At 39.4% G+C, this 23,777-nt stretch overlaps 1 protein-coding gene across 3 annotated transcripts in view; it reads left to right on the forward strand.

Annotated features, from left to right (window-relative positions):
- HUWE1 (HECT, UBA and WWE domain containing E3 ubiquitin protein ligase 1) overlaps positions 1 to 23,777 on the forward strand; it is a 138,480-nt gene that overhangs the window by 92,103 nt on the left and 22,600 nt on the right. For all 3 annotated transcript variants that reach the window (XM_074359490.1, XM_074359492.1, XM_074359491.1), the window contains exons 37-56: positions 374 to 643; positions 1,907 to 2,059; positions 3,527 to 3,654; positions 3,829 to 3,910; positions 4,582 to 4,758; positions 5,238 to 5,397; positions 5,690 to 6,048; positions 8,604 to 8,799; positions 9,720 to 9,887; positions 11,007 to 11,152; positions 11,577 to 11,643; positions 12,838 to 13,052; positions 16,039 to 16,250; positions 16,706 to 16,888; positions 19,596 to 19,768; positions 20,121 to 20,269; positions 21,018 to 21,093; positions 21,921 to 22,019; positions 22,607 to 22,740; positions 22,928 to 23,096. In XM_074359490.1, coding sequence (XP_074215591.1) covers positions 374 to 643; positions 1,907 to 2,059; positions 3,527 to 3,654; positions 3,829 to 3,910; positions 4,582 to 4,758; positions 5,238 to 5,397; positions 5,690 to 6,048; positions 8,604 to 8,799; positions 9,720 to 9,887; positions 11,007 to 11,152; positions 11,577 to 11,643; positions 12,838 to 13,052; positions 16,039 to 16,250; positions 16,706 to 16,888; positions 19,596 to 19,768; positions 20,121 to 20,269; positions 21,018 to 21,093; positions 21,921 to 22,019; positions 22,607 to 22,740; positions 22,928 to 23,096 — 3,316 coding nt within the window. The remainder of the gene's footprint in view (positions 1 to 373; positions 644 to 1,906; positions 2,060 to 3,526; positions 3,655 to 3,828; positions 3,911 to 4,581; positions 4,759 to 5,237; positions 5,398 to 5,689; positions 6,049 to 8,603; positions 8,800 to 9,719; positions 9,888 to 11,006; positions 11,153 to 11,576; positions 11,644 to 12,837; positions 13,053 to 16,038; positions 16,251 to 16,705; positions 16,889 to 19,595; positions 19,769 to 20,120; positions 20,270 to 21,017; positions 21,094 to 21,920; positions 22,020 to 22,606; positions 22,741 to 22,927; positions 23,097 to 23,777) is intronic.

Below are 23,777 nucleotides of genomic sequence, written 5' to 3' on the forward strand. Positions count from 1 at the left end.
TTATTGTCAGGTAAAGGCCCAAAATGTACTTGGTAGTACCCTTTAGGCCAAATTTGGCTGTATATTCCTAGATAGTAATTACTTCAGTTTACCATACTGGCAGAGAATGCAGGACATTGTCCATAAATGATTTTGTGGGAGGTGATGTAGGATGCTGCAGATAAATTGGCAATGCTTTGAGGATTGGAGGTGACCTTCCCTTTTGCTTTCCCTGTGTGGCTGTCCTCATACTCATTACCATGCATTGATAAATGTATCACCTGCTTGAGAAGGTAGAGAATATTCATATGGTAGGGCGAATACATTCTTAGTCTTCTCACTTTCTTTCTTCAACTTTTCCATATGCTATCACTCTTCCCTTCCCTGCCTCCAGGAAGTTGCTTGCCGAAAGGAGGAGGAGGAACGGAAAGCTCGGGAAAAGCAGGAAGAGGAAGAGGCTAAATGTTTAGAGAAGTTCCAAGATGCTGATCCATTGGAGCAAGATGAGCTCCACACTTTCACAGATACCATGTTGCCAGGCTGCTTCCACCTTCTTGATGAGCTGCCGGACACGGTGTACCGGGTCTGTGATCTAATCATGACAGCAATCAAACGTAATGGAGCAGACTATCGAGACATGATTCTGAAGCAAGTAGTCAATCAGGTAAGTTCTCCAGGGGCCAGAAGAGGAGAGTACGTAAAGTGGTTTTCCTGCCATTTATCAAAGCTTGATTTCTAGAAAAAGAAAAAGAAAAAAAATCAGTATTTTTGCATTTTTATCTGATATGGATATATTCTTTGAATTCTGTGGAACTCATAGAATTTTCTATTCATTCTCTAGTAATCTAGCTCTTTCTTGAGTGTTTCCTACAAAACATGAATTAACTACTTTCCAAAGAAACTGTCTTCGAAAGGAAAAAAACAAAACTCTCTTTTTCTAGGCATCTCTTCTTAGATTCATCTAAAATGTCCAAAATGTGTCTCACTCTTGAGCCAAATTAGGATCCCTGGACTAACAATAAATGTTTTTCCCTCTTCTCCTACGTAACAACTGCTTAGACAAATGAGTCCCCATCCTGATGAGTAGTTGTGACCTGATGTTTGTCTTTTTTTTTTTAAGCAGTGTTTTTCCTCATGAAATTAATGTATGCCAATTGGTGAAGTAGAATAAAAAAAATTACCTTGAATTCCCACACAAACAGGCAGTTAACATTTTGGTTGCGTTTCCTTTACTATTTTTTTTTTGATTTATGTATTTAACTCATTGGAGTCTTGTTTTATATATTTATTCAAGTTGAGAGACAGAGGAAAAAAATCAAAAAGTGATGTATGTAAATATAACTTTAGTGTATGGAAATACCACAAAAGTGAAAGGCAAACTGGATAAACCATTTTTTCACAAGATACGACTAAAGTTTAGTTATCTTTCATCTGTATTAAAAGCTTATAGAGGTGATTTTAAGAAAATGAAAACCTTAATAGAAAAGAGCAATTATATAAAATTCATTACAAGAAATTCTTAACATGAATACTAACACAAGACCAATGTTTCTGACATTCTGGATTTTTGTTTTTAATGATAATTCTGGGGTGGGTATAGTGAAAGATTATAAGTTGGTAGAACCTTTGTGGAGTTGACTTATATGAACCAGGAATTTTTTAAATATTCATTTCCTTTAACTTAGAATTTAGGTTTCTTGTAATCTAGCATAAGAAAATAATTTTTAGAGGTGCTCCTTTAGTAGCATACATCATCTTTTGATACAGACACTAAATCCCTATAGTAAATATGTTACTATTTGCCCACCCTCCTTCAGCAAATGTGTTGGAGGTGGAGGAAGTATTTTACAAGGTTGAGAATGTTTTAACAAACTTCATCATACTCTATCTATAGTTCCTTGACTTAGCCACTTCTCTGCTTTTCTAGGTATGGGAAGCTGCTGATGTATTGATCAAAGCCGCTCTTCCCCTGACAACAAGCGACACAAAAACTGTGTCAGAGTGGATCAGTCAGATGGCCACCCTGCCCCAGGCCTCCAATTTGGCTACTAGAATCTTGCTTTTAACCCTGCTTTTTGAGGTAAGCTTTAAACTTTTTGGTCCCTGTGATTCATTCATCAGAGAATCATCAAATACCTACCACTTGAGACACTGAAGAAGATAGAAATGTAAGGCATGATAGGTTGTAACACACATAATGAAGTACAAAATTCAGCATTCTATGCCACATGAATGGTATAAATAATTTTATCTGAATTCAGGGAGGGCAATGTGCATCACTTCTGGATAATGAAAGATGGACTTCTCAGAACAAGTGTTAGTTAATTGAATTGGTTCTTAGAGAACTGGGGAGTGGTCATTAAAAGAAGGTATTTAGAGTGACTATTACAATTAAGTTGTGGAATACTTTTGGCTTTTCTGAGGAAACCTAACTAGCAGCCAAAGGGTAGGTAGGGTAAGATGTGGAAATTAGATAATAGGTATCAGATAGAATCTGACTCTTCCTACCTGGTCAGTCAGCAGATTATTTGAGGTAAAGTGTGGTTTGGCCAGGACATGTTCTTTTTCCAGCCAACATAGGAATTAGGAGGCTTTTGACCTTGAACAAGTGACTCGTCTGTAGCTTATCATGTTTAATGATAAAACCTGGATTTAATGGAATAAACCCTTTATAGAAACTCAAGAGTTAAGTCCATTATATGTGTCAAATTATGTGTCTGCAGTCTTGGGGCTTTCCTTTGTAATGGAAATGCTGATTGTTATTATAACATTTGTGAATAGATATTTGTGGGAAAGGTTGCAAAGTACCGAATGCTGAGGGTCCCCAATAACAATATAATAATAAAGAGAAAATCACTCATGAGGCTCCCCCCCCTTTTTATCACAAACAACAGTCTTACACTTTCTTCTAGTCTTTTTTCTATGCATTTAACCAGTTGGGATCAGACTATTTAGAAAGTTTTGTGCTCAGATTTTCTCTCAGTATTATATTATAAATATTTCTCCATGTCGTATATATATTACTCCATTTTTTGGACATTTCCTAGTTTAATTACCTATTGTTGGACATTTAAATTACTTCCAGTGATTTTCTGTTAAATAAATAACACTTTATATATCCTCTACAAGGGGAACCATTAACTGTGTTGCTGTGTTTAATTATTCTATCTTCCTTGGAAGATTAAATAAAGTTCTCTATAAATCAGAAGCTTTTCAACTAGCCTAGATGACAGTTCTTAATGACATTAATGTTACTGATAACAGTTCCCATATCAAGCACATACTAATGTACAAGGCACGGTGTTGGGCACTATATATCACACTTCCCCTGGAGGTAGAAATTATTATTCCCTTTCACCCATAAGGAAACCAAGGCCTAGAGAATTTAAATAACTCATCTCAGATCACACCGCTGGCTAAGTGGTGGAGGTAGAATTTGAATTCAACCAGTGCTGATAGCATTCACTCTTATGTTCTATACCATGCTAATTCTTGATACTGAGCAGAAGTTGATATTTGCTTTTTTTTTCTTTGATCTATCAATCAGGAGTTGAAGCTACCTTGTGCTTGGGTGGTTGAATCTAGTGGCATCCTTAATGTCCTAATCAAACTCTTGGAAGTGGTTCAGCCCTGCCTACAGGCCGCCAAGGAACAAAAGGAGGTCCAGACACCAAAGTAAGTGACCCTGTATCTCTCCTGGTTTCATTTCTATTGCCCTGGGACTTGGACCTTCAGGCTTAAGGCTTGAATCAGGCACTTTTCTGGGGAATATATGGGACAAATCTTGGATATTTTTTGTAAGTTAAAAATTGTGAGGTTGCTCAGAGTAAATCATTTCTCCTTTTTTAGGTGGATCACCCCAGTGTTGCTCTTGATTGATTTCTATGAAAAGACAGCCATCTCCTCAAAAAGGAGAGCCCAAATGACTAAGGTACATATTATGGTGTATATGGTGGGCAGAACTGCTTAGTTTCTTGAGGCAAGAATAGACCAGAAGAGAATGCAGGATAGTCGTAAAAAATATAAAGCTTTCTCATCAGGTCATAAATCTTCTTGAGGGATCTTGATGGCTAGATTTCTCTTCTGAATGGGGAATTAGAATTTTTTTTTTATGGAGCTGCTTACTAAAGAGCCCAAAAACTTAGGCTAGAAGTAAATGTTAAAAAAAGTGTGCTGTCTCCAGAGGAGGAGTGGCTCTTCTATTATGTAAAGGACTGAGTGTGCAACAATTCCTCAAAAATCACATGCTCCTTACACAAAAATGATAAATACTACATCATCTCAGTACCTTCTCAGAAATAGAGATTTTGTTCCAGAATATCTAAAATAACATTTACCTTTTGTGGAAGACAGTGGAAACAAAAGGAAAGCAGAGGATCACAGAATAAGGATTTTGTGTATAGAGGGTTTTGTGCCTATGGAGAGAGGCCCAGAAATGTGAGGATTAACGTATATGAAAACTACTCTTGGTTTTCAAAATACGTTAAATATCCAGTATATTCTTTTTCTTAGATTAGCTTTAGCAGTGAACATTGATGAAGTTACTATTGCTTCTGACAGTCAACCTTGTAGGAAATAGAAACTTTGTGCTCTTATATTTAGTACCTACAGTCCAACAACAACAACTGGCGCTGGTTTGATGACCGCTCTGGGCGTTGGTGTAGTTATAGTGCAAGCAACAACAGCACTATTGATTCTGCATGGAAATCTGGAGAGACAAGTGTGCGTTTCACTGCAGGCCGAAGGAGATACACTGTCCAATTCACAACAATGGTTCAGGTACATGCTCACTCGATGCTGTAAACTTGATTGAAAAGAGGGGAAAGTGCTAGGTATGCTTTTCCATATGCTTCTTCCTGAACCAGCAGTCCTGAGATGTGTTATAAGGACAATATTACCACTAAGTAGGGTATAGTTTTCAGAGAACTGAGTCTTCCTCTAAAGTCATTAGTTAGGCTGTGAGTCCAGCAATTTGATACTGTCCCACCCAGAAGTGATTTTAAGTGTTCATTCAAGGATTAGGGAGTGGTTGGTGATGGTGTCTGCTTTGTTGGAAAGTTTATAATTTGTTACGGGGCTTTGTGTATACCATTTTCCTTACGGGGACCTTCAGGCTTTCTCTCTGTGAGCGATAGAGATGGGATAAATTGCCAGGGTTCCTTCCTATTACACTATTTCTCCAGGGAGTTCCAACACCACCCCCACCCCCTTATAGTCATTTTTTTGGTAGACATGTTTTTGTCTGCTTGAATTCCTAGGTTAATGAGGAAACAGGGAACCGGCGTCCTGTGATGCTGACACTCCTGAGGGTACCACGGCTGAATAAAAACTCTAAAAACAGCAATGGACAGGAACTAGAGAAGACACTGGAAGAAAGCAAAGAAATGGATATCAAACGTAAAGAAAATAAAGCCAGTGGTATGGACTTTTAGTTTTGAATTTTTCAAGGAGTGTCTCACATAAAGTTAGTGTGACCTTAGGGCTTAAATTCTGGACAGTTTCATCATGAGCAATTTCTTATCCATCAGATTACTTGGTAACTGAAAGATATACAGTCTTCCTTTTTATACACCTTTTCATCTGATCTTAGAATTGGTATTTGATATGTTTCTCTTAATAAGACACAAGTGCTTGACTGGTTACTTAGGAGGGAGAGGATGGAAGTAAATGTCAGGTTAAACTGTCTGAACTCTTACTTTCCCATTTGTAGATACCCCCTTGACCCTAGAGATTACAGATACTGAAAAGGAGACAAGCCTGGAAGAAACAAAAATTGGGGAGATCCTGATCCAGGGGCTGACAGAGGATATGGTGACTGTTTTAATCCGGGCCTGTGTGAGCATGCTAGGAGTCCCTGTGGACCCAGACACTTTGCATGCCACCCTTCGCCTCTGCCTGAGGCTCACCCGAGACCACAAATATGCCATGATGTTTGCAGAGCTGAAGAGTACCCGCATGATCTTGAATTTGACCCAGAGTTCAGGCTTCAATGGGTTTACTCCCCTGGTCACCCTTCTCTTAAGACACATTATTGAGGATCCCTGCACCCTCCGTCATACCATGGAAAAGGTGAGTCTTTTTGGTGTCCAATGCTGGTTTAGCTTTATATCATACTTTGTTCTCCTTGGTCTCAGAACAGATAGACTTCTGGTTCATCATCAGGTATATAACCAGGTATTACAGATGATATGCTCTGCACAGCAAAATTTTCCAGCTGTGTGCTCAGGTGTTTGCTTAGGTATGGTAGATAATCCTATTGAGTGACATTTTAAAGGTACTAGAAAATTCATTTGCTACCCTTAAATTTACTACAGTGATAGCTCTTATCTAGAAAGCCCTCTCTAGCCATATAGGTTTCTTGAACCAAACATTGTTAATAAAGCACTGGAATACTTTCCACCAAATTCATGTCTTAAAGATTATTCCCTTATAAGAATACTTGTCATATGTTCACCCAAGAGCCTATTTTCCAAACATTGTGTTTGGGGTTGTAAAAGTATAGTTGACTTGACCCTTGAACAGCACAGCTTTGAATTGCACAGATGCACTTATACACGGATTTTTTTCCAATAATCAACAGTACTACACAATCCATGGTTGAATCCGTGCGGTCAGTCTCCGGATATGGAGGGCCAACTATGTTATATGTGGATTGTCGGTGGCATAGAGGATTGGTACCCCTAGCCCACACGTTGTTCAAGGGTCAACTATAGTAAAGTTTTTGTAATGTATATGACTGTGATAAGCTCTTTACAAATACCCATTGTGCACATGAGAAAACAAGCTTTATGTTCATTTTAGGAAGCATATAAAGCAGTAAAAGAAATAATAAAAGTAATTAGAAAAGTAAAGACCTTTATAACATCAACATTAAGACATTAGCAGAAGGGTTGTGGGCTAACATCTTTCTAGTAAGGCTTTCTCCTCAGTACTTTCACAAATTATTTTCTCTGCTAATTCTTCGTCAGCAATCCATCGTGTGAATGTTACTGGACTTCCAGTTTCCTCTCTTGGGACATTATTTACCACATTTATAAGTAGTGTTGCAATTTATGTTTTTGTGCAGAGCTTTGTCATGTTTAAGACTGTTTTTCTTATAGATTCTTAGAAATTAGATCAAAAGGTATAAATTATTTTTTTACCTTGCTTGCCAGAAAGGTGGTACCACTTTATGTGTATGTGACTTACATCTCACATTCTTCAAAAAGTTCTTCACCCAGCCTGTTTGATTTCACTTAACATGAGCAAAGTCAAAAGAGGGGGGTCTGTTAGAGGCAGCATGTACACTGTCCAAGGTCAGGAGACAGCCCAACAGAGAAGAAACAACTATATACGGACAGGATGCTGACTTAAAAGCAAAAATATTTGAAATGGTTAAAGCTTATACAACTTCAAAAAATGCTAGAAAAAAATATAGGTTCTTGTTGGATGACAGAAAACTTTCTAAGCTTAAAGGAAATTTTATTTGGGGGTGTGGGGAACAAAGGAAGATCAGTGGCAGTTTTCACGTATCAAGTGGCAAAATGTAAATGCTTGATAATATCCATTGCAGGTACGGGTGTGGAGAACCAGGCATACTCTTACTTTTTGTAGGAGTGGAAATTGGTGCAGCCACATTGGAGGGCAATTTGGTACTGTCAGTTTAAGATATCCTTTGACCTAGAAATTCTATGGCTAAGAATTTATCTGATAACTAAAGTCACGTATGCCAAGGTACATATACAAGAATGTTCACTGTAGAATTGCTTGTAATATCAAGAACTAGACATCTAATGTCCAGCAGATGACTAAATATGTAAACTATGGCACATTCTTTAATAGTGGAATTACACTTTTCTGTATTTAAAAAATGGGAGTTATTTTACGATTACAGCCTGGCAGACAAGGTAATAGTGATTAATATACTAAACTGAAGAGCATGACTGATTTGGTAAGAAAAACATTAAGATTCCAAAAGATGTTTATCTTTATGAACGTAGTTCACAAAGAAATAGATAACGGAAAATACAATGGAGTTATTTCCTTTATACTGTCCTGTATTTTCCATGATTAACAAGTCATTTTATGAGAAGAACCAAAGCATGAAGATATCTAAGCCCTTTTTTATCAAAGCAAGCAATCCATAAATAGTTTGATATCTCCTGTGGCTATCATTATCCAAGACTGATGATTGACTTTGAAACATACCTTCAATTTATTATACATTAAGTAAATGTCAGAATTACATGTTTTTAAAGTTTGAACAATTCTGGTTTAAAATAGGGACAGCATTTGGGAAGGTTAGGAACTGGCACTTAAATTTGGGAGCCATAATCTGGATGGATAATCAATGATTGAGATACATCTCCCAATTTCTATAAAGATCACATGCCATCTGGTCTAATAATTGATACTTGGGCCAGTATAGTGAATGCTGTAACTTTTTTATAAGCCACATTTTTTGAATTGGAAAGGGATAGAACTTAAAAGATCAGGTGTATCTTTCTCCCAGAGATCAAAGGCTGTCATCCACTGTCTTAAGGCAGAGCTTGGTTAGTATTTTAATCCTTGGTAACTCTTCCTTGAGTGCAGTTCTGTTTTAGAAAGTGGTCTTTAATCAGCAGTGTTCTCCCTCTCTTTACTAGGTTGTTCGCTCAGCAGCTACAAGTGGAGCTGGTAGCACTACCTCTGGTGTTGTATCTGGCAGCCTCGGCTCTCGGGAGATCAACTACATCCTTCGTGTCCTTGGGCCAGCCGCATGCCGCAATCCAGACATTTTCACAGAAGTGGCCAACTGCTGTATCCGCATAGCCCTTCCAGCCCCTCGGGGCTCAGGAACTGGTGAGTTTGACCATCTCCTGACCTTTGAGACATTGAGGTCAGTGGCACAGTATAACTCCAGAGATTTTCTGTAAGGAGACCTCTTAACTTGGGAAACCTCCTTAGGCAATCATTGAGACATTGGCTGGTCTATCAGGTGGGTCACTTCAGAGGTAGTTCAGGAGCTTCCCTGGTCCTTGCCCTGTGGTAATTCCTGCCAGAGATACCAAGGAATCATTTCAGTCTAGTCCTTGCCTTCAAAGAACTCATCTTGATGTGGCAAGAGCGATACTTGAGGGCCAAATGGACATGTGACTTATGTGATGCAGTAGGAAGCACACAGTATCATTAGTGTATTCTTGCCAAAAATGTTTGACCTACAATTATGAGGAAACAATTAGATAAATACAAATTGTGATACATTCCATGAAAGAACTGGCCTAGACTCTTCCAAAAATATTAATCTCATGAATAGAAAAAATGCAAGGATCTCCTAGGTAAAAGGAGACTAGAGAGAAAACTACCAACCTTGATTGGATTCTGGATCTAGGTAAAGGTGATTTGAAGAAATTAGAATACTGACTCTAGATAATATAATTATATCCATATTAAATACCTTGGGTACTATGATATTCTGGTTATGTAAAAAAATATCCTTGATCTTAGGAGGTACAGGTAAGTGTATTTAGAGGTAGGTAATTAGTCTCTCTCCCAACTTTTTATTTTAAAAAAAAGATCTCACAACCCTACAAAAAAGTTCAAAGGTTAGTAAAATAAACATCCAGTATTAAATCCTGTGGGATTTAAGGAAAGTAAAAACCAGGTTTTCTAGTAGACTACTTGAACATTGTTTGGAAGTGGCTTCCCTTCTGAATCTATCAGTAACCAAGTGTAGGTATTGGTTCATTATTCATTGATTTTTCTATTTCACTTTGGCTTAGCTTCAGATGACGAATTTGAGAATCTTAGAATTAAAGGCCCTAATGCTGTACAGCTGGTGAAGACAACTCCTTTGAAGCCCTCACCTCTGCCTGTCATTCCTGATACTATAAAGGAAGTAATCTACGACATGCTAAATGCCTTGGCCGCATACCATGCTCCAGAGGAAGGTATGTAACTGTCCCACCTGAGGAGGCTGGACACTTTGACTGGGTCATTTCAACCAAATCATGGCTTAGTGAGAACTCAACTATTTGCCCATGCTCTGGGAATCAAAATGAATTAGACACACAGTCCACTTCTCTGAAGAAACTAATAGTCATACAGTATGACAGATGACAAGGTAGTGGTGAGTCCTAGAGCAAGGCACCTGGCCTGGTGGGGTGGGACCTGTAGGAAAGTTTCTTAGAATAAGTGATTTCTGAAATAAGTCTTGAATGATAAGGAGGTTGCCAGAGTTCTGGAGTTCTGTTGTATGAGAGTATATCCCATATAGAGGGCAGAATGAAAAAAGATTAAGAAGGCGATTATAGCATCTTACAAGTAGGTTCAAAATAAAATACCAAGAAGTCTCTGTAATGCTTTTACTCTTGGAAACAAGACATCTTTGTTGCCCAGAGAGCTGGGAACAATATTAGAAGGTGTGGCTAGGCTTCCTGACCTTTGGGACCACCATCCCAATCCTTTGTTCCTAGTTAAGGTGCTGCTTTTAAGTACTGGAAAAGTCATGAAGAATTGCTTGGAATCCAATCCAATCCTTCTGGATTTTATTCAGGACATACTTAGTTGATAGGTCCCATAGAATTGCCCAAAATTGTTGAATAGTGCATTTAATAAGTCAAGAAAATTTGAGTCTTTACTTTGGTACTTTTTATCCATACAGCACTCTGATCCATATAGAGCTCCTTGCTTTTCCTACAGTTGCAAAACCTTTACCCTATCTCATAAGCCCTCCCCCCCAACAAAAAAAAATAGTTATATAGCTATAGGAACTACTTACTGACTTTCCACTGTACTAGGCAAAATATCAGATATGTTCATTTAAGCTTAGTAGTGATAGCTAAGGACAGTGAGGAGACTAAGTAAATTGCCTGTGGTTAAAACTAGTGATAGAATGAGGCTTTCGACCATGCTCTCTTACTTATACTACATTTCTCATTCTTAAATAAAAGCCTAGCAATATTATTACGTTAACAGTTGTAGCAACTTGGAACAAAATTGACCAAGCTACCAAATGGGCGTTAACGTTGCACAATTTAAAGAGTTTTGTTTTGTTTTTGTTTTTCTAGCAGACAAATCTGATCCTAAACCAGGGGGTATGACTCAAGAGGTTGGCCAGCTCCTGCAAGACATGGGTGATGATGTATACCAGCAGTATCGGTCACTTACTCGTCAGAGCAGTGACTTTGATACACAGTCAGGTTTTTCCATTAATGTAAGTCAATTCCAGCCTCCTGTCTTTTGTCTCCCTTTTCAATACCTGTGTGTTTTTAGTATTTAGGATTATGCCAAGGAAATTTCAAAGGCATTACTTTTGATACATCTGTAAATTTTCTGTGCCTAACAGTGAGGATAAGATTGAGTTGTCCATGGGATTTTTTTTCTCTTTGGGTTGGAAATGTTTCTTTAATTCATTTTTCATTCTCATCTTCCCCTATTCCCTTTCCCCCCAGTCTCCCAGTCGCTGTCCATAATGATGGCTTCCACAGATTATAGTATATAGACGGGAAAGGTGGTTAAAAGGTGGGCCAAAGAGAATCTGTTAACATTTGCAGCTGGTACCCTGGAAAGGAGTCCTGCTTTTTGGGGACAACTATCTTTGAAATCAGTAATGGCTCAGGAGTTTTCTTCTTCCATAGAGTCAGGTCTTTGCTGCAGATGGTGCCTCCACCGAGACTTCCACATCTGGGACATCCCAAGGAGAAGGTAATGGTTCACTTTTCTCCCTCTTTTGTTCTTATTTCTTGAGAGGACAATTTGAAGAAACTAGGTGTCCTGGGCAGGAGGTAGGAGGATACAGGCATAATTGTCATGTTTACTTGTCTAAGTGAACTTTCTCAGGGTTGAGCTCAGTATTTTGTAAATAAAGGGTTTCTATAGGCTAAAATTAATGGAACTGTAACTTCACTAACCCAGTAGTGGTAGCTATAGTAAACCTTCCCGTATATTTCTTTTGGTAGCTTCCATGCTGGCTTATAGAGCTTTGGTGCCAGTGACACTATTCTAGCTGTAAGATTTGCATGGTGCATTCTTACCTTCTAGCAGTTTCAACAGAGCCCATTGACTACTTGCCAAGAATTAGAGATATATCATGTGGAAGCAATTCTAATGAGACCTTTCAAGAGCTGCTTCTCAATAGGAAAGATCTTTTGAGATCTAAGTTAAGAGATGTTGTACTTAATACCAGACGAGTCCCTGGAGATAAATTTAAAGGCTAATAATTAGTAAAATATTTGTTAACTCATTTTGGTGGACTTATTGCTCATATGTAGTGTATAGTATGGATGATGGCAACATCATTCAAGAGAAGCATCTTTACCCACTAAGTGGCAGACTATAGTAGACACCAAAATGAAACATATTCATTCCTGCACTTAAAGAATTTTGTCTAGTATGGGAAGCCCGCAGTGGTTATAATACAAGATAACTGCTGGAATGGAGGCATGCTGGAATAAGATATAATGGACACATGATTCAATTGTATCTCAGTATGCCTGGATGAGACAGGAAAGCATTTATAGAAGAGATCAGCATTTGAGCTGAGCTAGATTAAGTAAATATGTGCCTCAAAGACATGTGGGAAGAAGAGGTAAAAGAGTATAATAGAAGGCATGTTTTTGGAGAACTATTAGTACAGTATTTCTGGAAAATATAATGTATAATAGGAGGGAAATAGTGGAATATGTGGGAACAGTTGGGTAAAGCCCCCTCTGTCGTACTATATCCATGTCTGAGACCTGAGTCATCTTAGCTGTCTCCTTCCACTGCAGTAGGAGGCGGGCATTCAATTTGTACTAGTAGCCTTAAAGTAGAGAAGAAATGGTGTTATTTCCTCCTAAGGTTTGATTTCACCAGTATTCTGGTATGTAATTAAACCAATGTTTGGCTCTTTCTCAACAGCTTCAACTCCAGAGGAGTCTCGGGATGGGAAGAAAGATAAAGAAGGGGACCGGGCCTCTGAGGAAGGCAAGCAGAAAGGCAAGGGCAGCAAACCTTTAATGCCCACCTCCACTATTCTTCGTCTTCTGGCAGAGTTGGTGAGATCCTATGTTGGTATTGCTACACTGATTGCCAACTACAGCTATACTGTGGGCCAGTCTGAGCTGATAAAAGAGGTAATATTCTAATTTCTGCTTAAGATTTTATGCTGTCATCATTTGGATACCTGCTATGTGTTGGATGCTTTACTGGGAACCTGTGCATACTAGCCCGATGATGAGAGAGGCAGAGGCCTCTTAAGACACATTAAAGAGCTAGGCCTTTTCTTCCATGATGTGGAGCCATCAGGCTCATTTGCAGGAAGTGAGTTGGTGCAATTTGTTAATTTGTTTTGTAGAAAATCACTTGGTCTGCCTTATAGAGACTACAGAAGGCAAGATTGGAGTCAAAGAGACCAATTAGGACTCTGATGTAGTAATCTAGGTAATACAGAATTTTGGTGAAGTTGGGAAAATGAGTGAGTTGAAGAGATGTTTTAAAAGTAGAGATGGACAAGATTTGGACTTAGAGGATGAAGGTGAAATCAGGGACTTGGAGATATTTCTTGTTTTATTTTTTAATTCCTTTTGTTAGAAGAGGAAATGATTCCAAGAGAAAATGTGGAATTTGAGAGGATCTGTGTCTCCTAAGTAGAGGTACTTAGGGAACAGGAGAATAAACCAAATTGGTATTTATCTTCCAGATGTACTCACACCTGTGCAAAGAGATCAGCTGTGGTAGCAATATTGGTAACAAACAGAATATAAGAAAAGCGTAAAAATGTTCATCAGTAGAGCTCTGGGAAAGAATGAAGTCATATTTCTTATGTTCTAATGCAGAATTATCTTCAGATTCGATTTTTCAAGTGAGAGGACACTGTAAGAAACCATATCATGTTCACATATATGTAAAAGGAGTGCCCAAGGAGGTTTTTTCATAAAGTGGACCTTGTTTTGGAGGTCACATAGTAATTTTATGACTAGTAAGCAGTAAAGGATGTGAGAATGGAATATGAACAATGTTGCCGGCAAAGAATCTATGAAAGCAACTGTCATTTTGTAAGCTATTTTTATCTTAATCCAAGTTTTTAAAATACATTAAAAATACACAATTTCTAAGTGATTTGTCAGTTAATTTTTCTCGGATGACCACCACCAAATAAAACATTACACGCTACAAAAGCTACCCTTCTCGTCCCTTTGTGCATTTCTCCCCTCCCCTTTAAAGTTCCATAAGGTCACCATTATCTTGAGTTCATAAATCGGTCTTGCACTTTATATAAGTGGAATCTTACAGTTTTCACTGCTTTATGTCTGGCTTCTTTTGCTTAACATGTTTGCATGATTCATCTTCATATGTAATTGTTTATTTTCATTGCTGTGTAGAATTCCATTGTGTGAATGTAACACGATCTTCTTAACATTCTAATGCTGATAGACAATTGGGTAGTTTTCCTTTTGAAAGTATTAAAAGTAGTAGTAGCTACAATCATTCTTAACACATGTCTTGGTTACCACATATAAGCATTTCTGTTGAGTGGTATATGCCTAGGAGTAAAATTGCTGGTCTGTTCAGCTTTAGCAAATGGTGTCAGAAATTTTCCAGAGAAGTTGCATCAATTTATATAATCACTAGCACAGCATATGGGAGTTCAGATTATTTCACTTCCTTGCCAATGCTTGGTAATTTTCCTGTTTTTTTTTTTTTCCATTTTAGCCATTTTAGTGGGTTTGTATTGCGTTATATGATTACAATTTCCCTGTCTTTATTAGCCATTTGGATATTTTCTTTTGTGAAGTATCCGAGTCTTTTATTCTTGTTTTTTTACTGAGTTATTTATATATTCTGGATATAAGTCCTTTATGGATTTATGTATATTAAATATACATTAGACATTTATTTCAAAGCTTACACTCATTTATGCCAGTTGAAGTTAAAATTTATATTAGCATTACTTATGGAGTAAGATATTTAATTGCAAATTTCTTAAGTGTCTGCTTTAATATGTAGCAGGTGACCTACTTACTGGCACTGAATACTTACAGGTGCTTTAAAGGTACTATTGGTAATCCTCATCTCAGTACTGCAAGGTTGTTGGTATTGCTCCCCTTAACAAAGAAAAGAGAGGGCTCAGTAACTTGCCCAAGGCCACACCACAGAGTAGCAGGACTCTGGTTTCGAATCCAAATTCCTTCCACTCAGTCACACTGCTTTCCCAAATTGCAAAGGTTTTTTTCCAGTTTTTGCTGAAACATCACATAACATTATTTACACTTTTATTTCAGAAAACTATTTAACTTTGTATTTTATTCACTACTGGGAAATTTTTATTTCTAATAGTTCTGTCTTAACAAGATCACATTATTTCCCAGAGCCTGGAATTCATCAGTGCACTTTTTAAATTAAGGTAAAATTTACATAAATTAAGCACTTTCAGGTATACAGTTGGGTGTCATTTAGTACATTCAGTGTTGTGCAGCCATCATCATCTCTATCTAGTTCCAAAATCGCCAGTGCATTTTGATCCAAAATCTGCTTGAATGACAACAGAACTAAGTTTCTTTCTAAGATGAAGAATTATCAGGGCAGAAATCATAGTTAAAGAAAAAGGAAAGTCTGACTTAATTTCCTTCCCTGTTATTGGGCCCTTTTTGCTATTTTAAGTAACCCTGCATTAAGAGTTTCTGCATATCCATATCTTTGACTATGCTCTGTGTTTCTCATTCAACACCTGCCAGTTTCTAGCCCAGGGTCCTGGACACATTGTAGGTGTCAGTAAACATTACAGTTCAATTAGATATTAGAGTGGTTATAGCACTCAGGAATCAAGATTTGAATCATCACCATTTACCTAAGTTCTTTATGCAAGCAAGCCATGTTTCTTTGGGCTTCAAATTAAGGAAGATGTGAAAACTTGTAAGAAATGAATGGGATTTGGAGGCATAAACTCTAGATTTGCTACTCACTTAACTTTTAGGCCTTTATTTTCTCATCTACAAAGTAGGCCTAATAATCATTAACTGGGTAACTTTAAGGATCAATTCTGTGTATGTGGACCTTGATGTACAAACGGTATGCTATAATTGTGCTTGTGAGCAAATGTCATGATTAATGATTTTTCAGGACTGCAGTGTGCTAGCTTTTGTTCTGGACCACCTCCTCCCACATACCCAGAATGCAGAAGACAAGGACACACCTGCCCTAGCCCGCCTATTCCTCGCAAGCCTGGCTGCCGCGGGGAGTGGCACAGATGCTCAAGTGGCCCTTGTGAATGAAGTAAAAGCAGCCCTTGGCCGGGCACTGGCTATGGCTGAGAGTACAGAGAAACATGCCAGGTAAAATCCATACCTGACTTAGTGCTGATAACCAGTAGCATCCCCTTACTCCATTCTTGGCCTGTGGGATTTCTTGCACTTGAACAAGAGTTCTGTCGTACTGGCACTGAACATTCTCTGGTTCTCTCAGATAGTTCTAGTGGTACAAAATACCCAAAGCACTGATTACACTTGGAGGAGGTGGGTAAGCACCTTAGAGAAAACAAAGGGATTTTTTCATTGTATTTGTAGGGCCTTTAAGCAAGAAGTTGAAGATGTTATTCAACTTCACATTTTTAAATTATGTTTAAAGACAATGAAGAATGCCTCCAACTCAGGGAGTGAGTTCTTAACCTGTTTAGATAAAACATAAAGGGCACAGGAGGGTTATCTGGGTTATCTGCAATGAGCTGGTGATGACATGACCTAAAAATGGGCTATATTCACATGATAGAGATATCCAACTTCTCTCCCAGGCTTCAGGCAGTGATGTGTATCATCAGTACTATCATGGAGTCCTGCCCCTCCACCTCCAGCTTCTACAGCAGTGCCACAGCCAAGACCCAACACAATGGCATGAACAACATCATTCGACTCTTCCTGAAGAAGGGACTGGTTAATGACCTGGCCAGAGTTCCTCACAGCCTGGATCTGTCCAGGTAAAATGATTCCCAAGCTCCAGCCCCAGGCCTTTACCCTCTCTTTAATCATGCTGCAGACTTCTCCATTTGCCTAGTATTTTGTGTATCTTTACCAGGTGAGTAGTGCAATAGGTAAAGTTTGGGGGTAGGTGGGAACCTGAGTTCTTAGTATTGTGACTTTCAAGCAAGGCACTTTACTTTTTTAGGCCTTAGTTTTCTCATTTGCTGCAAATTCAAGAGTTGGACAGTATTGGTAATTTTTTTCCAAGTTCCCCCCTGCCTTTAATTTAAAATAACCTTTTATTGTAAGATTATGTGTGTATCAGTAAGAAATATAGATGAGCACACATAGACATCATAGTCCTATATCACCCAGATACCACTGTTACATTACTGTATATCTTTCAGTCGTTTTCTTTACATATATAATGTATATTTTACTAAAATAACATAGTATGTGCTGTTGTATAATCTGGGTTGGGTTGGGGCTTGGAGGGGAGTTGTGTGTGTATTTTGTTTTGGGGTGGGTTTGTTTTTGGTTTGGAGGGGTCTTTTAGGGGGGTTTTTTGTGTTACAGTTACTAGTCTCTACCTTTCTGTGTAAGTAAATTTTCATCCTATCTAATGCCCACATTCAAAAATTTTGTCCAAACCAGAATCCAGTTAAGGACCTTGCATTATATCTGAGCATGTCCTCTGACTCTCTAAGACAGATCCTTAATTTTTTTAATCTTTATTTGCTGTTGTTCATGACACTAAATTGTTGAAGTGACCAGACCTACTCTCCTGCAGAATGTTTCTCCTAGATTTGGTCTGCTTGGTTCCATGCAGTATAGTTTAACTTGTTCCTTTACTTCCTCTTTGCCATAAATTTATAGTTAGAGGTAGAGGCTTAATGGAGCAATTTTAACATTGGCTAGGGTATATCACAGATGATATACATCCCATATTGTATCATGGGAAAATGCATCTTTGAAGTACCATTAATCATGATAAGATTGACCACTGGGCAAAGTGATAATTGTTGTACTGTTATATTTTCCCCTTTCTTACTAGAAAATAAACTGTGTTATTACTTTGGCACAGTGTAAATATCTATTTCCCTGTCAACCGTAAACCTATTTAATGGTCTTAACACCAGTTAATAATCCTTGCCTGCATCTTTTAATTTCCTAGAGGGCTATCAGTGATAACTTTCTAATTTCTGTCATTCCTTCTACATTATTAGCTGCCATTTTTCTGTGATATAGTGCCAGTTCAAGAGGGAAAGTCTGGTTACCCTGAAATATAGTTCCTACTTAAAAAAGGCAGGATAAAAATTTAATATTTTCCCCTGAAGTCACCAGTTTTCAGAGTAAAGTCAAAGATAGGTTAAACACCTCAAATGTGAACTCTTGTTTTATAAGTAGTCTTATGGATTCATGAATTTTCATTGATTTTTAAAATCTGATTGAACTGTTTGGATCATTACAGTCATCCTTCTTTTCATGCTCATCCTTCATGCTCTTTTTCATTATACCTTTGGCCTTGTGGGGGCCTCCTCAAGCTGACTTCTTTGTCCTTTTGATACAGCCTCATTAATTTTTTTAAACATTTAAAAATTTTGAGATCACTATACTATAATGAGCACTGTTTCACCTAGATTAGCCAGTGGTTAGCATTCTGTCCTATTTGCTTTAGTCCCCCTTCCCCTCCCCTTTTTGGGAGCTAAGGATCGTTTGAAATTTGTTGTAAACGGCGTGATGCTTAATTAACTTCTGAATACTTCAGCATGTGTCTCCTAAGAACAAACATTCTCTTACATGGCTAGAATACCATCTTTACCTCTAAGAAATGTACCATTAATATAATAGTACTCACTCTATACTTCATAGTCATCATAATCTATCCCCAATTATTCTAAGAATATCTTTATAGCCTGGGGGAGAATATGTTGATCCAGAATCTAATGAGCACCACTTACTGCATTTGATTGTCACGTGTCTCTTATTTTTTATAATGTTTGACTGTTTTGAAGAATCCAGGTCAAATGTCTTACAGAATAATGCATAATCTGAATTTGTCTAATTGCTTCCTTATGGTTAGGTTCAGGATAAACTTCTTTGGCAGGAATACTATATTATAGTTGATGTCTGCCTTTCTCAGTGCATTACATCAAGAGGCACATAATGACAGTTTGTCCCATTATTGGTGGTGCTAAGTTTGATCACATAGTTAATGGTCAAATTTTATCTTTGTATTTAGTAAGTTATCTATGAGGTGTGATGCTTTTAGTTCATATAAAGATCATGTGAATATCCTATGTCCTGAAAGTTTTAAACTCAGTAGTTTCAACATTCAGTGGCGATCTTTGCCTAGATCACTTACGCTGCTGGTTACAAAGTGATAATTTTCTGATCCTCTCATTCCTGGTTATTAGCTGGCATTCTTATATAATGAAGACCTCTTTCTGCCTGCTTTTGTATCCCTGTGGCTGCAGATTTTATTTAATGTGTTACCATTATTATTCTTTCTGTTTGTCAAATTTGACCTGTGGTAATAATGACTCTGTTAATTTTTTAAAGCCTTCTTGCTTTTGAAAGCCTTCTGGTGAAACAAGATATCCCAGGTTCAGCTAGTATCTTCCATGCTCCATTCCTGGGATCAGTTGTTACTCTGATGAGCCTTGGTTCCTTTTAGCATGGATTTCTGTGCTCAGTCCATCTCTGTATCTTCCTTTATCTCAGTCCCAATATGGCCAACACAGTCAATGCTGCTCTGAAGCCTTTGGAAACACTTTCCCGGATTGTGAACCAGCCCAGTAGCCTTTTTGGCAGCAAGAGTGCTTCTAGCAAGAGCAAATCTGAGCAGGATGCCCAAGGAGCTACTCAGGACTCTAATAGCAACCAGCAGGACCCAGGTAGGGAATCAGAGTCAGTGGACTGGAGAGCTGGCTGGGTGGGCATAGTTATTTTATGGGCATGGCATCACAGCTGTTCTGGCTTGGTATTGTTTCCCTGGGAACTTGCTGGCCTTCCACAGATATGTCATAGTGGCGTGGGAATCTGCCCCACAAAGAATTCCTTAAAATTGCAGCCTTATTTGGCTATCCTCACACGTAGCCTTGTCTTTTCCTTTGTCACCCATTCATTTATTCTCTGAGAACTTGTAAATTTGCCCAGGGAAGGGACCTTATTGTCTTTATGCTTGCCTCGTTGTACCCCTCACATAGGCACCCTTTGATTATTTTGCTGGTTGGTTGATTGTTTCAGGCGAGCCTGGGGAAGCAGAAGTGCAGGAGGAGGATCATGATGTCACTCAGACAGAGGTGGCAGATGGGGATATCATGGATGGGGAGGCTGAAACCGACTCAGTGGTGATTGCTGGGCAGCCTGAGGTGCTCAGTTCACAAGAGATGCAGGTAGGGAGGCAGATCACCCAGCATTATCCCTATTGCGGCACTGAACCAAACCCCCTATTGGTGTGGGTGGGTGAGTACTTTAGATCCTTGCCTAAATGCTGTCTATTTTGCAGAGGAACACAGATGATATGCTTAATAGATGCTCAGTCAATGTGTTTGAATTGTATTAAATGAGGGGTTGGGTGCAGGGCCAGGATGCCATGTACTATGAAATGGAATAGATCGCAACAAGAAAACTTAGGAATGGGTGAAATGTTGATGTAGAAAGCTGGCCTGAGCCCTTTGGGCCTGGGGTCTTTGATTTACTTGGCTCTGGTCATTAATGGAAGCTCGGTAACATCACTATTGTACCTATAGCACCTGCTCTCATTGGGGCATTCAAAAGGCAGTCTTCTAAAGACCCTAAAGAAAGCATTGTAATTTCTGGAGCTGGTAGCAGTGGTAAGAAATGAGGCCTACAGTCCTGAGCTAGTACTAAGGAGATCTGCATGTATTCCTGAACAGTATAAAGACTTAATATGGTCTCAGACAACTGGGATGGACCCATTTGAAGGACAGTCTGAGTGTGGATTGGCAGCACGTGGTAGTTTCTGTGCTCTTCGCACCAAGTGTGTGGTATTTATGTAATATCTTCTGTCAAATATTATCCTAGAAATATGTGCTCCCTTGCTGGCTTTTTTTTAGGGTTTCAGTGCTAGCACAATGATAGACTTGTGTGCATCCATATATATGTTCTGTTTCTCTCCAGGTTGAGAATGAGCTGGAGGACCTGATAGATGAGTTGCTTGAGAGGGATGGCGGATCTGGGAACAGTACAATTATAGGTGAGAGCCCCAGAACTGAGTACAGCCTCTTCCTTTGCCTCAGTCTCTCTTGGGAGGACCCTTTTTCTCATCATCTGCTTGCTCAGCTCTGCCTAAGGGCTCATAGCCAGCCTAGATCGCTGCTTGTCTTGATGTTGACAGTCTTACAAATGAGAAATTCACAAGCCATCTACAGACCTGTGGCTGGTCTGAAGCGTTGCCTGTGTGGGGGAGGTGGAGAGGGTGGCCATCAGTATAGATAATACATCAGGCACATCAAGAGTGTTTATTCATGGAGGCCGAGGAGGCTATAGAGGCTGTAGGGTGAGAAAGTGCTTTCCTTTCAGTTCTTCAGTGAAATCCAGGGGCTTTCTGCCTCTTGAGTCTCAGTGGTATAAAAAGAGTGATCATTCCCTAAGGATAGCCTTTTTTACAATTCAGGGAAAATGCAAAGGTACCCTACTGTCACCTGGCTCCAAGGGTATATGTTACTTGTTTTTATTTTACTGATGAAAGAAATCAAAGGATAAATGAAAATAGACATGTGTTCTTAAATTTGACAAGGCTTTTTCACACCCATTATCCTCTGTGGTTTCACAATTAGTGGGATTGGCAGGGCAGATATGATCATCCCATTTTACAGATGAGGAAACTGAGACTCTGACAGGTAAACTGACTGGCCAAGCTCACTTAGCTAGTCGACAGCAGAGAATCCAGGTCTTCTCCCTCATCCAAAAAAAAAAAAAAAAGTGGATATCTGCTGGGTGTACATAGCTACTTTAGGCGCACCCAATCTAGAAGGGGAAGTCCTCTGTTGTTCAGTGAAGGCTCTGCTCTGTAACCTTCAGTGAGCAGAAGTGGAGAGGATGAATCACAAGAGGACGTGCTGATGGATGAAGCTCCTTCCAACCTCAGCCAAGCTTCCACCTTGCAGGCCAACCGAGAAGGTGAGAGTGCCGAGGCCAGAAAGGCCTCCCTTCTTGCCCTGCACGTCTGACAGACACTACACTAGGGTTTTCCTGGAGGCAGCTGCCCACATGTGCAGAATAAGGAAGCATCTGTCTGCATGCGCTGACATACACCATCCACTTTATCCTCAGCCAGTTTTTCAAATAACATGTTACTACTGCTTGCCCAAAAGTTTGTCACTTCTTACTTGGTTCGCTTTCTTCTCACCCACCTGCTATCATCGCTCCAGATTCCCTCTTAACAACAGGATGCAGTCAATAGCAGAGTAGGGATGGAAAGGCAAGGGGGCACCAGCAGACTTGGCCAAGTCCTAGACCATGGCTCCTCAAGCACCACCCTATAGCCAGCCTCCACATTCAGCCACCCTGCTCAGCGTGTTGATGCATTGGTTGGCACTGTCAGGAAATCGGGGCTGGCTCACTAAGTCTGTACATCACCCAAGATCTGGTTCTTCCTCTCTTAGAGTCAAATACCCCATCGCCTTCCCACTCAATCTGCTGGCCTGCACAGTAGCCTGCTTTCTAGCTACTCAGTATAGTCCTCCAATGTGCTCCCTTTGTTTTAGATTCCATGAATATCCTGGACCCTGAGGATGAGGAGGAGCACACTCAGGAAGAGGACAGCAGTGGCAGTAACGAGGATGAGGATGATAGTCAGGATGAAGAGGAGGAGGAGGAGGAAGATGAGGAAGATGATCAGGTGAGGGGGGACTGTGTTTGGGTTGGTTCAGACAACCTCTTCCATGGGAACACAGAGCTGGAGAAAACCAACAGTCTGGGTTGCCAGGCTCAGCGCCTCCCTCCCTCATGTCCAAATATGGCCATGACACCAGACTTCAGAAAATCCTTACCTCCAGCAATTCTCCATCTCCTATTTTCCCCTTAAGGAGGATGATGAAGGTGAAGAGGGAGATGAAGACGATGACGACGATGGCTCTGAAATGGAATTGGATGAGGATTATCCTGATATGAACGCTTCTCCCTTGGTCCGATTTGAGCGCTTTGACCGGGAGGATGATCTCATCATTGAGTTTGACAACATGTTCTCCAGTGCTAGTAAGATACAGGGGCTCAGCTGGGTTTTCTCTCTTGATTCTTATACCCTGAACCAGAGTAGCTATCAGTCTGATACAGAAAGCACTTCTTTTCCTATGCTGACTTCCTAGGGCAAGGGATATCTGAATCCATCTCTCTCAATAAGTGTATACCTAGAAGAAGGGATTGTGAGAGGCTGCTTTTGTTCTCTCCACCTTAGTAAACAGGCAGCCATTTTAGAGCCTGGCCAACTTGAATTTAAAAAAAAAAAATGAGACCAAGGCTGACTGCATCAGGTACCCATGTGCACACTACAGTGATAGGGCAACCACTAATCCTTATGTCTTGCACACTACAGTGGTAGGGCAACCACTAATCCTTATGTCTGTAACACTGGATCTTTAGAGTTTGGATGGACACCTTTGAGCTTGGCATTGGGGAATAGATTTGAACACATTCACCCTGTTCATCAAGGATGCATCTTTTCAGAGGAGAGAGTGAATCTCTTCCCTCCTCCATCAACATCAAAGTTCCCTTTTAGCATCAGGTTCTTAAAATCAAGCTGTCTTGAGAAGGCAGGTCTTAACCCCAAATCACAAGCATGGTATAGCAGAAAACACTAAACTTTTCTGGTCTGTTCTCTTGGCCAAGTAGTGTCTTACCTCTTTGAGCCTCAGTTTGTCACCTGTAAATGAAAAATGT

Source organism: Camelus bactrianus, chromosome X, assembly GCF_048773025.1.
Source record: "Camelus bactrianus isolate YW-2024 breed Bactrian camel chromosome X, ASM4877302v1, whole genome shotgun sequence".
Lineage (NCBI taxonomy): Eukaryota > Metazoa > Chordata > Mammalia > Artiodactyla > Camelidae > Camelus > Camelus bactrianus.